Source organism: Lissotriton vulgaris, chromosome 9 (assembly GCF_964263255.1).
Source record: "Lissotriton vulgaris chromosome 9, aLisVul1.2, whole genome shotgun sequence".
Lineage (NCBI taxonomy): Eukaryota > Metazoa > Chordata > Amphibia > Caudata > Salamandridae > Lissotriton > Lissotriton vulgaris.
In genome coordinates, this window is record NC_141697.1 from 1,117,647,456 (window position 1) to 1,117,663,329 (window position 15,874).

The following is a 15,874-nucleotide window of genomic DNA, read 5'->3' on the forward strand; positions in this document are numbered from 1 at the left end:
TTTATGCTGAGAGAGTCTCAGTCCCGGGAAGAACCCACCTTTTTTTCCATTTCCTCATTTTTTTTAATTAGATGAGACAGGTCTTCTCCTTCCAGCTACAAGCTGAACAAAGGCTGTGTAGAGTCTCCCACAGTCATAGGTTTGAAGTTGCTCTTCCTGGTAGCTGTCTATGGCCCGTTTGATTTCTCTTGAATCAAGGGGCTGAAGAGAATACTCAAGCTAAGATTAACAGGCTGGTCCTCTCCCCTGCCCCAAGCAACAAGGGCACGCTCGTTGAAGCCGAGGTAGGGGCAGAGCCGTTGTGTGAACTATCACGGTGGGGCTTAGTGGGACTGGCAGCCCCTTGACGTTTGTGTTGTTGGAGAAAATAACTGCCCCTGCATCCTTTAAAAAGTTGTATTTGGTGGGGATTTTTGTCTGGAAGTGGTTTGTGTCCGCCCCTCCTGAAGTGCTAGTTGCAATCACATGCATTATTTAAGCAGGCTGGTGTGCTGTTATTGGTGTTGCTCAAATTATTGGTGAAATCTAGTCTGGTGGAGGTGAATGATCTGTCCTTTTTCTTCTCCTCTTTTGGGTCATAAATGGCACCCGTGATTTGCTGGATCGCATAGCGTAAGCTGTGTCAAGATAGCTAGGCTCCTGGCTGTAGTTGTCTTGCCCCTGTCCACAAATGGAGACCTGTACCACTATAAATACATTTTTAGATGGGCAAATGGATGGGATTGCATGAGGTAACAGGTTACAGGGAAGATGCAAGCTGCACCGGGCTAAATCCGGCCACTTCCGCGCCTGCCCCTAGCAGGCAGTAACCACCTAGGGTCTTTCACATGCCTCCACTATAGGCCGCTTGCTTTCTATGAAGCTCCGATACCAGGTTATGGGTAGGCTGATGGGCTGTTAGACTGGTGCCACTGGATTGTGTCCTTAAGTCATGCTGCCTTTGTCTCCCCCGTTGGATGATAGTTTGGCTTTACGCTTTCTTTCTACTTTCTAAGTGCACTGCCTAACCCCTCCCTTAAGATGTTAGCTTGCAGCATAGGGAGGAGAACACAAGCACAAACAGGCTCTTTTATGATGAGCTATAAGGTGTAAAATACTCACTCAGAACTGCACGGCTCCGGGGGCTTCTTGGAGGTTCTTAGAGCTTTTTCTAGGTTCTTAAGGGCTTGGCGAGACAACTCAGACCCCTACCCCACGTCACGGGTGCCTCATCACACCACAGCACCAGGCTCTAATTACCTCCACCACACACTGCTGGAAGAGCAGAGCCCAAGGACTCCTCGGAGCTCATAGAAGAGCACGGGGCAGGCGGTATGCTAAGGGCCAGGCTCACCTAAAAGGGGCCTCAACACACAGCCCCTAAGAGAGGGAGACAAGCCAGCCCCGCTCCGCAGACTGCTGCCCCAGTGCACACTGTCGGCCAATCGCGGGGGGGTCTCTGTATCCCATTGCGCCTTCTGTGCCTCAGGGAGCCATCCCCACTTCCCCCGTTCCACCCTCCCGAGTCATGGGGTTACGGGGTTTGGGACCACACCCTCGCCTGTAACGAGCCTGCTCCAGCGGCAACTCGCGTTGCACTGCCTCAGGACTTCCAATCAAAAACAAATGCGAATTATACTATTTGGAAATACCTTGCAAAATTGGTATTCTATCTTTTAAACATTTTTCATCAGGATGAATTACTAGTAGTCATGAGATTTAAAATGAAAATCAGAAAAATATGGCTTTGCCTTACCACATGGTGCTACAATTAGCTGGGCTTTGCCATTCAATATTTGAGTTTCAAGCTTTAAACCATCACTGTAAAAGAAAAGAAGAGAGTGCATTCAGTGAGCAAAAGTAAAATATAAACTTTGTTTGGGGAGGTTATTATGAACAATTTTGACAGACAGTTTCTCAGCAGAGTACAGTTCATCTGGAGAAAGAAAATCAGTTTTATTACATGATTGAGTTATGTTATGGTGAGGAAATATAGCAACACATACTGCAACTAAAAGTGGTAATGCATATTGCTGCAAAGATATAAAGTAGAATGGTTATCAAGAGGACAACTAGGAGTAGAAAGAGAGACCAGATAGTCTAAGTTACAAGTGCAATGTCCTAATTTTTGGAAAATAAATTACTGATGTGTTTATATCAAGCAAATCATTTTTAAGAGTGGAAGAAAGCTAATTGCATAACATTTTATTGTAGGTCTTTTGGAAAAAGAAAATATTGAGGAGTTAAAAAACGGAGTCCTTTCTAAATGTCCCAACGTGTACCTTTGAGAAATGTGCACCATTTCTGAGTTTGTCTGCAAACTGTGAGTGCCCCACAGTTTGCAGACACATTTTAATTGGTCCTTCTCATGCATGGGTATGGCATGATCTTAAACATCCGCACATTCCCGGTAAGCACCCTTCTTATAGAACGATGCGATATTATATGCAGGCACGCTTAGTAGTCAGAGCATGAGTTTTCCTAAACGCCAGCGCGATACACGTGTTTTAAACAACGCGATTTAAACTACACGCAACTTCACGATTTTATTTCCTTTTTTTGCAAGCCCACTTTCAAGCACATTGCACGCCCGAACCGAGTATTACCAGTACACCTTCCCGTCACTTTTTTCTATGATTTCGTGCACGTTTTTGGTCCAGTTAAACTCCCTTTCTTTTACAGCTCACCATTGAATTATTGAACAGTTTATACTCTATGTAAAATACAATCACGTTTTCTTCGTTCACAGAATATATCCCCAGATGAAGGCATGATTGGAATGCCGAAATGCATTGGGATCATTTGAGTGTAAAAATGGAATTTGAATGATGGAATACACTTGTGAATATAACAAGGAGTGAAATATATGAATAAATATTCAAACAACTTTCTTGATTAAAGTCTCCTACTTTCTACGAAACCTTTTTGCAAGGACTTTTATGGAACCCGGTGGACATCTCTCAGTATTGAGAGTGCTACCCTCTTCATGATCTTAAACATCTCATCTTTTGGTACCGGAAGAAGCTAACCCAGGTTTGACTTTTTCTTTTTTTTTTTTTATTTGTTGATCACTGGAAACACAGGTAGCATAAGATTCTTTGCTATGAGCTATTTTATTATGGTTCAACCAATGAAAATTGCTGCAGTGGGAGTGTCACTGTTCCTCCTCGTGCATTAGTAGGTAACTAGGTACCATATGTAGGGGGCACCCATGCCACACCAACAAATTCCCGCCAGTATGCAGATGAAACTTTTGCTGTTATGGTTTTCGACGTACTTAGGAGCAGGAAAATTTTAAACAAGAATACTTTACATAGCATTGATGACAAATACATAAAACAAGAAGGATAGGGTGGTATATCTTGTTTAGGCAAAAGAACAGTATTTGTATGGGTTAATCGTGTCAGTGGATTGGTAGAGATTTGCAAAGACACACATTTAAAGGATATGACATAATAGGTACTGAATGATACAGGCATGAAACTTGTAGTTAGTCGTAATTCCTTGTGGCACAACATGTTGATGGGTACTGCCTTACCAAGCAAAATCCTAATTTTACCATGGGTTTTAAGTTAAATGCTTCATAATGGTTTTACCATACAATCTCTCACACCACCTTCTACCCAGCAACCTGCACTGTTTTCACCAATTGAAACAGAATTAGGTAGACAGTAAAGATATCCTCAATCCTTTAGGTGGAAGGACAGTACAGTGGGATTTAGGATTTATTACATGAGGCCACTGAAGATCTGCTGCCCGACAACTGCACCACAGCGCCTTGGGAAGGAGACATAGCACAGACGTAAACAGTGGTCGGTATGTTTCTATTAGAATCAGACAGGATACAGTGAAGCAAAGCATTAGTATTTTTGTCACTAGATTTCTTGTCACATGGGCAGTTATCAATGGTAGCTGAGGAATATTGACCTACCGGAAAACATATTAACAAGCGACTGGAGCCTAACCCAAATATGGCCAGTAGACACATTTATCACATATAATAAATAAGGAGCCATCGTTGGCACTGTCTGGATAATGCAATAATCCCCAACCAGGGGTTTGGCCACTTCCATTACTTCCCTGGTGGCCTGTCTATGCTTAACAAAGCTATTCTAAACCCAGTATTCGTCCTTTTTCATGATAGTCTCCGGGTGCTCAAACAGATGTGCGCAACCAAGAGCTAGGAAGCAACCTTTGGTATATTTTAGCCAAGGGATTGGCAACCCACTGTCACAAAACAGTCAATACCTAATGACTGCCCGATTAAGGTCAGCTTCCTTATTAGCCGATATCGACTACCAGAGGACCAAAGGGGCAGATTAATAGTATCCTGCACATACTACATGCCTAGCTCCTGGTGCAGGGAAAAATGCAGGGTCAAAGGGGGGGGGGGGGGAGGGTGAGATGCCAGAATCTGTCCTCCTCCGTCTGCATAACACCACATCCCTGCATCCCCAAATTCCCATTCCATAAGTTAAAATTGGCAAACATTTTCGAATGTATATCTCCAGAATTGGTGCAATAGGTTGTTTGACAATAGTCATGGTGAGCGAAGAAGTAGTGCCTACTGCTCAGGTATAGTGAGTGATCATATTATTGATACAAGTAGATCAGGTACATCCATCATCATACTCCATGCCCAAGTAAGAAAACGAGCTTACCCAGTCTAATTCTTTTACCATCAATATTTAACATACAAGTTTTTGTATTTCTAGGGCCACATACCTTTGTAAATGTTTTCGTACGGTTAGTCTCCAAGTCCAGGTCTGTCATAGAAGTAACATAGCAACAAATTAGGCTCTAAAGACCATTGTCTGTCCTTGCCAGGAGAACTGCATCATCTGCGGATAGGAGCACAGGCACAGCCTTTTGCTCAACACAAGGAACATCAGCCCTGACCAATACCAATGTTCTTTCCAGGTCATTTGTACAAAGAAGAAAGAGGATTGGGGCAAAGGAACATCCCCGATGCACCAGACACTCAACTCTGAAGGATTCTGTGCTTTCACTAGCATTGCCAAATCTTACAGATGCCGCGAGATCATAGTGTAGGAATCTTAAGAATGAAACCAAACCCCCATCAACACCCATACTCTCTAAAATAGACCACAGCTTGGATCTACACACATAGTCGAAGGCGCTTGACAAATCCATAAACACCAGATGAGTAGAGGCACCCTTGGCATATTTGTATTCTGCCACAATAAGGTGGAGGTTGAGGTACTGTTCAATAGTCCCAAAACCATTTCTGAACCCATACTGAGTTTGGGATAGATTATTTTTATTTATCCAGACAAGACGGCGGTTCAAAATGACAGCCAAAATCATTGGGAGAGTAGAGTCGAGGAGAGATATCGGGTGATAACACTTTACATCGTGCACATTTCCTTTTTCGGTCGAAGCCTATCGCAAGACTGCGCACATGCGCATTCTCACTAGTGAGATTTAGTGTTATTGGGAGATTTCACTAGCGGGCTTTAAGCCCCGCCCCTCTTTCCATTGGCCAGCATCACCGTTCATGCTAAACGGTGGCCAGCCATTGGGAAAAGCATCCTCCGACATACACTTTTCTCTTTTTTGTCCGTCCCATTTGGACGGACTGCCCGACTTACTGTTGGCGTAAAAGGTTTGTTATCTTTTTTATGGGTTCAAACAGATGGCCCTATAAAGAAGATAATAAACCTTTTACGCCAGCAGGAAGTCCGGCCGAGCACGTCCAAGTGGGATGACAAAAAAAGAGAAAAGTCCTGGAGAGGTAGGGGCCGGGCCGGGCCGCCTGCCACTATTGCATCTCTGCAGAAGTAATCGGTAGGTGGTTTTAATCTGGTGATTTGTGAAATTCCTCTCATCCCATGTATCTAATCCCCGACAATGCTGTGCTCTTTTCCTCTCCTCCCCCGTAGCTAATCCCCAGAGATGCTGTGCTCTTGTTGACTCCAGACCTAGATGGTGGGGGTGTGGTCCGGTCTGCTGCGGGAATGGGGAGGGGGGCGTGCAGCCGGTGCCTCCGCTGGGAGAGCCAGTCTCACTTCTCAACATGCCATCATGTCCACTGGTGCCTCCACCACACACAGACCCCACCCACGGAATACATCAGCTCTGGGGTTTGGGGTGGATCGATTCAGAGTCAGAGACAAGTGCTGCTGCCGTGTGGAGGTCACTTAGAGAGGGAGAGTGAATGCTGGCTGTCTGCAGCATCCCTTGTCTGCGATACAAACGCGCCTCGCGATCCACCCGGCGCTCTTCTCAAGTGCGCGCAGCGCATTGCAGTAAACACAACCGGTGTGACGAGAAAGCACACCGGCCTCTCAGTGTTTGCGAATGCCATTTTTTAAACCCTACTTATCAAAAGTGTGTCAACACAAATGGCCGCCAGATCGGTTGTCGCCTGACAGATGGGACTGTGACCCAAAATGTGATGCTTGGATGAGAGGTTATGAACCAAAAATATAAAGTTGGCGACACTTACAATAAATACCCTCTTTATCCTCATTTTAGACTTTTCTAGGCACTCTCATTTTGACTTGGGGGAAAACTTAATACTATTGATTCAATAGCTTCATTAGAAGCTATTGCATCGATCCAGCTGGGCATGCCAGATGTGGGTTGATCATACGTGGCAGCGCACCTCAACCTTATTAAGTCGGAGTACTGTGTAGTATTAGGTTACGGAACCCTTTCTGTGTAGTATACCAACATTTGCGAACTAGATGTGCGTGAATCATACGTGATACTGCAATTCGATATTAACTCAATACTCTCAGTAGTACGTCATTGAACTCTCTTGTGTAATATACGTCTGCCTGTTCCCACAAGATGTGTGTGGGTCATACATTTTAGGTGTGCGTGTGTGTGTGACATACATTAATATCGAGGTATGCTATCATGTAATACTTGTGGTTCTATATATTATTGAACACATTTTTTGTATTGTGCATCTGCATGTGTAGGATAGGTGTGTGTGTGTGTGTGTGCGTTTGAAATACATTCTAATGTAACGCGATATTGTAATGTAATGTAATGTAATGTAATGTAAGAGACATTTCTACAGCAAACTTTCACTCCAAGGAGTATCTTGGCGCTCACACAACTCAGATGGAAGAGTTGGAGGGAAAAGGTGTGTTGCATTATACATCACAGTTACACCAGAGTTCTACATGTAGCATCGGGCAGAGAGAAGATCCAAGTTTTTAATGCTTTCCTAAAAGGGGCTTCTAGGGAGAATGTACGTAGAGACAGGGGAAGTTTGTTCCATGCCTTTGCACCTAATACAAAAAGGGATTTGCCTCCTTTTGTAGCCAGCCTGAACCGGGGGGGGGTGGGGGGGGGGGGGGGGGAGGAGTAAGTTCTGGCTGGCGGACCTCAGGCAGCGCGTCGGATGGTATCTTTTGAACCCATAGAGTAGATATTTTGGCCCACGCTGGTGGAATGCCCTAAAGGTAATTAAAAGAATGTTAAACAGAATTCTTTTGCTTACCGGCAGCCAGTGGAGAATACTAAGTGCTGCTGAAGCTGACTACCTCCGTGGCCAACGTAGCACGAGGCGGGCTGCCGCATTTTGGACCATTTGTAACCTATGGAGAACGCTTTTGTTGGCTCCAGCATATACTCCGTTACAATAGTCTAGCCTAGAACTAATTAAGGTCACAGCTACTGTTTTCCTCGGTGACAGAGGAAGCAGATCGAAAAACTTCCTCAGTGCTTTGATGATTTGAAAGCACATACCTGCCACTGCTATAGCCTGGGGCTTAAAAGATAGCTGGTTATCAAATTTAATGCCTAGGTTACGGGCAGATGCAATTGTGTTGGGGGGAGCTTCTGCCTCCGTTGGCCAGCACATTTTTGGTGAGAACAAGTTATGGCTCCCAACAGGAAGGATTTCAGTTTTGCCGGTGTTGCATTTTAGATGGTTGTTGGTCATCCATCTAAATGTGGCTGTCAAACACTCCTTAAGATTTTCCTCTGCACCTGGTCGTTCCCTGTCCAAAACCAGTATGAGCTGAGTGACGTCAGCATATGAGATGGAACTAATCTGGAATGAAGCGATCAGATTAACAAGGGGTACCATGTACAAGTTGAAAAGAACAGGGCTCAAACTTGAGCCCTGCGGGACCCCTGAGCTGACGACTTTGGCTTCAGACTGGTATTGGCCTAACACTGTCACTTGGCGTCTATTGCTGAGGAAGTTCCTGAGCCATGCCAAGACCTGACCTCCTACTCCTGCGGCAGCCAACCGGTCACTAAGATGTTATGTGAGACCGTATCAAAGGCTGCCGACAGGTCGAGTATGATAAGGACGGCCTTTTTTCCTTGGTCCATTGCTGCCCGTAAGGTTTCTGCGGTGAAAAGCAGGGCCGTCTCAGTGGAATGTTCTGACCGAAATCCTGATTGATGAGGATGGAGAATGTTATTCTTCTCCAAAAAATTGGTCAGTTGGTTATTGACAAATTTTTCGGTCAGTTTAAACAGGACAGGTAGCAAGAAAATAGGTCGCAGGTTAGACAGGGTAGTAGGGTCGGCCAGTGCTTTTTTTTGGAGTGGTTTGACAGCTGCCAGCTTCCGATCATTGGGGATGTTTGCCGTGGCTAGAGAGGAATTGATAATCCTGTTGATTATAGGATTGACCAGCTCAACCAGAGTATGCAACACCGGGGGGGACAAGGGTCAAAAGGGGAACCCGATTTACAAGCCAGAATAGCTTTAGAGGTATCCTCAAGGGACACTGGGGCAAACTCCTCAAAGCAGGGGGAAATCGTCACTTCGCTACATTGCTCAGTTTCCGCAGTTGTTATTTCTCTTGGTGGAAAGGTATTTACAATGGTAAGAATCTTATTGTCGAAATAGTTGGATATCGCATTACAGAGATCCTGAGAAGGTGGAATCTCCTGCGATAAAGCTGAAGGATTCATAAAATCCTTAACAATCTTAAAGATTGCTTTTTGTTCCTGACCTGCTATGGACAAGGCTTGTAAATAATAGATTTTTTTTGCGGATTTTATTTCTGCGTGATATTTTCGTCTTGCTACTATGTAGATATTACGTGCGGTGGTGTCATAATTTCGGCGCCATCTTCGTTCTAATACTCTGACCGTACCTAGTTCAAGTTTCAGAGTCATTGAGAACCAAGGGGCACTCTTTTTAATCCTGCTAGTTTTAGAATTGTTATTTCCGAGCGGGCTTAGCAAAGATCCTGCTCTGACAATCCAATCGCAGAAACTCTGATTATCTACTAAGGTGGAGTCAGTTAGAACTGGTAAATCGTCTTTAAGTTTGTTCATTACATCAGGTCTCTTGGTTAAAGATTTCCAATCAGGGGTATATTTAATTTGGACTTTATTTATCCGAGTTGTAGAGTTAGTGATGGATTTCGAATTCCATCCGATATTAAAAGGAATAAAATAATGATCCGTCCATATCGGAGGACTGGGGGATTTAACTCTCAGATTAGGAGATTTGGAACATATGCAGTCCAGTAGGTGTCCTGCCTGATGGATGGGCTCATGATTCAGAAGTGGGAGTCCTAGTACTTCCATAATTTCCATAAAACAGCCTACTCCAGGGTAGTTAGGGGATTCCAAGTGTAGGTTTAAATCGCCCAATAGTGCAAAGTGGGAGAATCTGAGTGCTAATTCACTCAGAGCATCACCTACTGTTGCTAAAAACTTCAAGGATGGACCCGGAGGGCGGTAGATGAGGGCCCCAGAGAAGACAAAGGTGTCATGAATCTCCAATGAGAATGCCAGGGCTTCTGCTTCTGTAATCTCCGGCAGTTCTTGGGATGAGCACTTTATGGTGTTCTGGTGGATGATTGCCAAACCCCCTCCACGTTGTTCAGATCTGTCCAAACGTTGGATAAAGAAAATTATGTGGGAGGGCTATGGCTAAATCCGGATTGCACCAAGGCTTAAGCCATGTCTCTGTGACCAAAAGCCAGTCCAGATGGAAATCGACAATAAGATCATGGATATTCTGGGCATTTTTAGATAAGGATCGTGCATCGATTAGTCCGCCCCGGATAGTACTGGGATCCAAAGGGCTTTCCATAGGGGGCTCAGGAATAAAAGTCATGCGACAGTAGGTGCAGGATACAGGGCCATGCCTGCTATGGGGGAGTAGAACATCATTACATTGGGCTTGAGGGCCAGTATGTGATAGCAGAAATTCTCTAGACATGTCAGAACGAGAATGGGAGGAAACCGCAAAGGTCGCACAGTCTCCCGCCTTTCCCGCCTCCTTAGTGCTGACGGGCGCAGACGGGCAGACTCTGGCTTGACTCAGGCGCGAGTCATTAATTATTATTAATTTAATACTTGCAGATCTATGTATTAATGAAGTCTTTTTTGTATTGTATATCTACATGAGTGACGTCAGCATATGAGATGGAACTAATCTGGAATCGTATGTGTGCCTGTGTGTGTGTATGTCTGTGTGAAATACATGATAGTGTACCTAGATATTATTAATTTGATACTTGTAGTTCTACCTGTTATTGAACACTTTTTTATACTGTACATCTTCATGTGTCGGATAGGTGTGTGTGTAGGGAGTGTGTGTGTGTGAAAGAGCGAGAGTTCGAGATACAGGATAGTGTAACTCGATATTATTATGTTAATTCCTGTGGTTCTATGTCTTATTGAACACTTTTTGTATTGTTCTTCTTCATGTGTAGGATAGATGTGTGTGTGTGTGTGTGTGTGTGTGTGTGTGTGTGTTTGTGAGTGAAATACATGACAGTGTAGCGCGATCTTACGTATTTAATACTTTTAGTCCTACTTGTTATTGAACTCATTTCATTAAAAATGTGTCGGTGTATGGTGTACGTGCTTGGATCACACCTGGTGCTGCTAATCAATACCATTACTTTACATACTCCGTTGTGGATAATATTGAATTTGATTTTATGGGATACATATACCTGTATGTTCTGGATATGCACCGGGTTCTACATGTTAGTGCTTCACACGCCAAACAAGTCTCTCATTTCCATGGTTCTCGGTAGCCTAACTGCAGACTTTAATTGCCTTTGTCGCCTTGCATCCGCTGGAACATTGGTTTCCCATTTTTAAAATAAAAGTAGGATTAAAATGCACACAGGGAGTCGTTCCGTGACAATACTATTATTGCATGTTTACTAGCAAACATGCACACTGAAAGGGCCTCTTGGCGCTGTCAAGGTTGGTTTTTGTTCACAGGCCTGGACACCAGGGCGAGTCAGCTCCAGCCAGCTTTGTGTACCTTTGTGCCTGTGGTATTTTGTTCCTGCTGTGCTCGTGATGAAGTTCGGGAGGGGATGTCCTGAGAGTAACATTTCTGTTTAGGTCACATGCACTCCTCTCTCGTTGCTGAAAGCCACCTGGTTTGTCTCCCCTCTTTGTTAACCCCTTCGCTGCGGCGGCTATTCCGCCGCAGCGCTAAGGGGGTGGGGCGGCCGCGGCGGTTCCGTGCTTGTGACAGAATCGCTCCGTCACGGCTCGCGGGTGAGCTGTGCTTGTGACGGAACGGTTCCGTCACGAACCCGCCCGCCCATTAATTCGTCAGCGCAGGCGCGGAATTCGCGGCGAGCGGGCCGTGAAGGAACCGTTCCGTCACAAGCATAGCTCACCCGTGGCTTGTGACGGAACGGTTCCGTCACAAGCATGCAAGGGGTTAATTCATTGTATTGTATTTTGTGACATCGGATGAGCGAATTTTATGCTCATCTTCACAAATATGTGTAATAGAACGCAAGCCTGGAATGCGCACATGTATGCGGATCGAAAATCAACATACAGAGTCACACAGCATAACTCCTCCTTCGTGAGATGCAATTATGCACCAACATTTGCACCTACTAGCACATGAAAACAAGCATTTCATTAAGTTAAAGCCACTTGCTTTGCTATACAATACCATTAGCAAAGCAAATGACTAATTTAATTAAAGGAGAGACGTATCGCATTTTCAATGTTTGTTTTAAAATAGGGCCAATAGTTGAGGTGTGCCAATATGTAGGCACATCCAAACAAGAAACAGAATTGAATACACAGGTGAGCACAGGGGTCCAAAACCCTGGTTCCTTCCTGAATATGTCAAGAGGGACACCATCCGGTCCCGGCGCCTTCTTGCACGGCTGTCAACAGTCTCCTTAAGAACCTCTTCCTCTCTGAAATCAAGTTTTAAACAAGAGGGATCAACTGTCAGCGCTTCTTAGACGTTCCTGTTGTCAGAAGCATACATCCCAGAAAAATGCAACAGCCAAGCCTCTGCCGTAATGTGGACCATTACTTTATCTTGAGATGTTGGAGGAGAGAAGACGGAGGAGATGTTGGAGGAGAGAAGACTGCCTTCCAAAAAGCTTGAGAATCTTTAAGTTGGCAAGCTCTAACTATAGACTCACATTTCTCCTACGTCACAGCCAGTTTCCTTTTCTTCAGTGCCAGCTGGTAAGACTTTCTACTGGTTACAATAACTTACTGGTCTCTAGAGGATTGCTTTAGAGCCCTACGCAGAGATTCATTAGCCGCTCTACACTCTTTGTCAAACCAAGATTTAACAAAGGAATATGGCCGGGTAAAGGGTCTAGATAGCATCCCTTTAATCCACGTTAAAAGATCAATAAAGTGACATAATGTAAGAGCCGGATCATATGTTTCCAGTTTGCATCAATTTACCAGTGCTGTGCTGTTACAGACAACCTGGGACAAGATATGCTTCAAGTTTGCAGTTCGCCAAGCCACTCTACGCCCTACATCCTTCAAATTTAGTACTTGGGGAGGCATAATATTAAGCTTATGTTTCACAGCAATGGGATTATGATCACTAAAGATCTGTGCGAGCACCATGTTGCTAATAATGGTTAATGACATATACCAGGAGGTAAAGACGTAATCTATAGTGCGCCCAGCGCCCCTTCCTATAAAAGTTGGGAATTCTGAACCAGCAGAATTAGAGGCCTTGTTGGCTAGATCACGCTCGGCTAGCAGAGAGAACAGGATGCGTCCCCCAGCGTCCATAACGTTATGATCAGCTTCTCGGGCAAGTGGATCAAAACAATTGGTGATAGAAGGTGTAGATGCCCTAATTTAGCGTTAAAATCACCTGCCACCAGCAGGTTAAAGGGACATTCTGCCCGAGCCTCCTTTTCTACTAACAAATCCATTACAGAGAACAAACCCTGGGAGTTACAATCACCCTTTCTGGAAACATTATTATTATAGAAATTCATCATATAGACCCTATAATTACCATTCCAGCAAAGGCAAAAACCCTGCACCTCCCGCTGAACTAAAGAAGAGGAGAAATAGTGCAACCAATATTTACTTTAAACCAGGCTGACACTCTCCCTTTAGCTCGTCCAGCTGGCGACGATACCGCTGACAGGTTAAAACATGTGTATCCATTATAGGCTACCTCTTTCCATTCACAGGTTTCCTGCAAGTATATCATAATCAAGAATAAGGGATTGCCAACCTTCAATTAAGACTTTTGAAAGTAGGCTTGCAACATCCACCTAAAAAGTGAACACAGCGGGGATATTCACCACTTTCTACTACAGGTATTTCCACTCCAGACCCTTCCTGTAAAAAAAAATGGAAGACTGACATGGACTTGCTCCCTATCCAGGTTACCGGGACTTGACAATTGAGCGGAAATAAACAAGTAAGCTCTGGGTATCGCACTGCTAAACACCCTCCCATTGTCAGATGCACCGGTGAAGTCATGCTCCTTGCTATGCAGTCAGGGCTCGAAAAATCATTACAAATGTTACTAGACCTGCAGGTCTAATAACTTTAATAATCGACTCGACCTAACTATAATGTACTTGACCCGTGAAGTGGTCTCAAATTGTGTGATCCTAGGAAAATATTTTGTCTTATTGAGCCGCCTTTTTCTTTATCAAATAAGAGAACAACTTCAAAATACGCAAATTTACTATTTCTGCTGTACAAACAAAATCTTTATTTACTAGACTAAATGTTTGCTCTTTGAATAACAAGAATCAAGCCCATATATAGGGTACACATGATCCCTGGCTTGCCTCTCAGTTCATCTGGGCAGGAGCAGTAATAATTCCCACTTCATGTTTAAAAACTCCCTTTTCATAAATATATTACCAAAGCATGATGTGATAGTGCATTGACATTTACAGATAGCATATTTACCATTTAAAAGGTCACAAAACTTTATCATTAACATTTAGATTTACTGATAATAGCGCATAAACAATTTTTGGAAATTGGAGATCAGCAAAAATATTTAAAATGTGCACATCACCGAGTAAAGTGTTCTAATTTGTTTTGATCCAATAAAAATATTTATTCAGTTTTCATCACAGAATTAATAAACGGGTCTTCATAACTAGTAAAATATATTTGAAATGTTTAAACAGTTCTCTTAGCTATTTCAGTGGTGTGTTAAATGAAAGGCTGTAAGATGTCAGGTTTTATCTAACATGCTTTGCACAGCTAAATTGTCACGCAGTTCACTTTACAAAATCCTCTAACTTAAGTCATGGAAAGAAAAATAAAAGTAATAAAATAAGCTGGCTTTTGACCTCGGTCTCTAAAAGCCAGCAAATGCAGCAAGATAAGATTTAACAGCATTTTTATTGCTCGTTCACTTTGTGAGCAATAAAGATGCCTTTAAATCTTGTTGTCTTGTCACACTTGCTCTGCTTTCAGAGACACAAATCAATAGTTTTCCCTGAATTTTGAGGATTTTCAACTCTCCAGAAAGGGTGAGTAGTCCCTAAAAATAGCTTGTCCTGAATAAATCTTGATCAACAATGTGAGTGGATTTTTCGAGCCCTGGCCGTCATTCATTATCCTCCAACCTTGCCAACGCCGTAAATCTGCTTTTCAGGGGTACTGGCGAGTATAACGAAGATCTAAGGAATTGTCTCTTTGGTGCAATTGGCCCATCTGAGCTAACAAGCATTGGCATAGCCAATAGGTCTTGCTTTTGGGACCTTATAAGTATTTAGTTACGCAGCACAATATCCTTGGTGCAACAACATCATGGCTAATTACTTATAAGGTCCCAAAGGCGAGACCTATTGGCTATGCCAATGCTTCCTTTACTTTCAACCATGCTGCGCTGCTGTACAATATAGCTAAAACACATTGACAAAGGCAATAGCTCCAGCGGAGTATGCGAGACCTATTGGCTTTGCCAATGCTTGCTCGCACATGCAAGGAGCTCGAGTGTAAAAAAGAACAGGGTAGTCGCTTAGCACTGTCAATTGGCCATTCGCGGGTAGTTCCAAGGATGCAGTCGCAAATAAAAGTAAAGAGAAAATAGAAACGTATCAGCAACTCTGTGTATGTTATGATATTTCTTGGGTAATCAACCTCTAAACGTGGTCTTAAACATCCGATCTATCACTTCTGCTTCTCTTCAGACTTTCAGAAAACTATAGCTTAAGAAGGCGTGGGACGGTAACCAGAAAGATGTTTTGGACCTGATTGTCAACCTAAGAGGCGGAATTAGGAAGAGCGCAGCTGATCGCCTTGCAATTGTGTTAAAAAGGAGACAGTGGCAGTGTCCCTGACCCGCTTTGTGACCTGACCGAGTGTAAGCTTACGCGCTGATTTGAAAAAACGATCTTTTAAAATTGTTCTGAATGTATTTACTCCTGGACTAGTGCTTTTTTAAAACTCACTTACCCCTGCACCACACGCCACTTTACTGATTGTAGGAGCCGTTTCCCTGCATCGGTTCGCTGGGACACTTCCGGTCGGCCAGCGTGCAGAGCGGTTAGCGCTCTAGTGCACAACTTCCTGTGGCTATTTAGGCAGAACAGGGCTGCAGCGCTTCGCGGAAAGGAGACAGTGGCAGTGTCCCTGACCCGCTTTGTGACCTGACCGAGTGTAAGCTTACGCGCTGATTTGAAAAAACGATCTTTTAAAATTGTTCT

At 43.9% G+C, this 15,874-nt stretch overlaps 1 protein-coding gene across 1 annotated transcript in view; it reads right to left on the reverse strand.

The window, feature by feature from the left end:
* CCDC66 (coiled-coil domain containing 66) overlaps nt 1–15,874 on the reverse strand; it is a 262,436-nt gene that overhangs the window by 218,627 nt on the left and 27,935 nt on the right. The window contains exon 2 of the mRNA XM_086939128.1: nt 1,736–1,800. Coding sequence (XP_086795254.1) covers nt 1,736–1,800 — 65 coding nt within the window. The remainder of the gene's footprint in view (nt 1–1,735; nt 1,801–15,874) is intronic.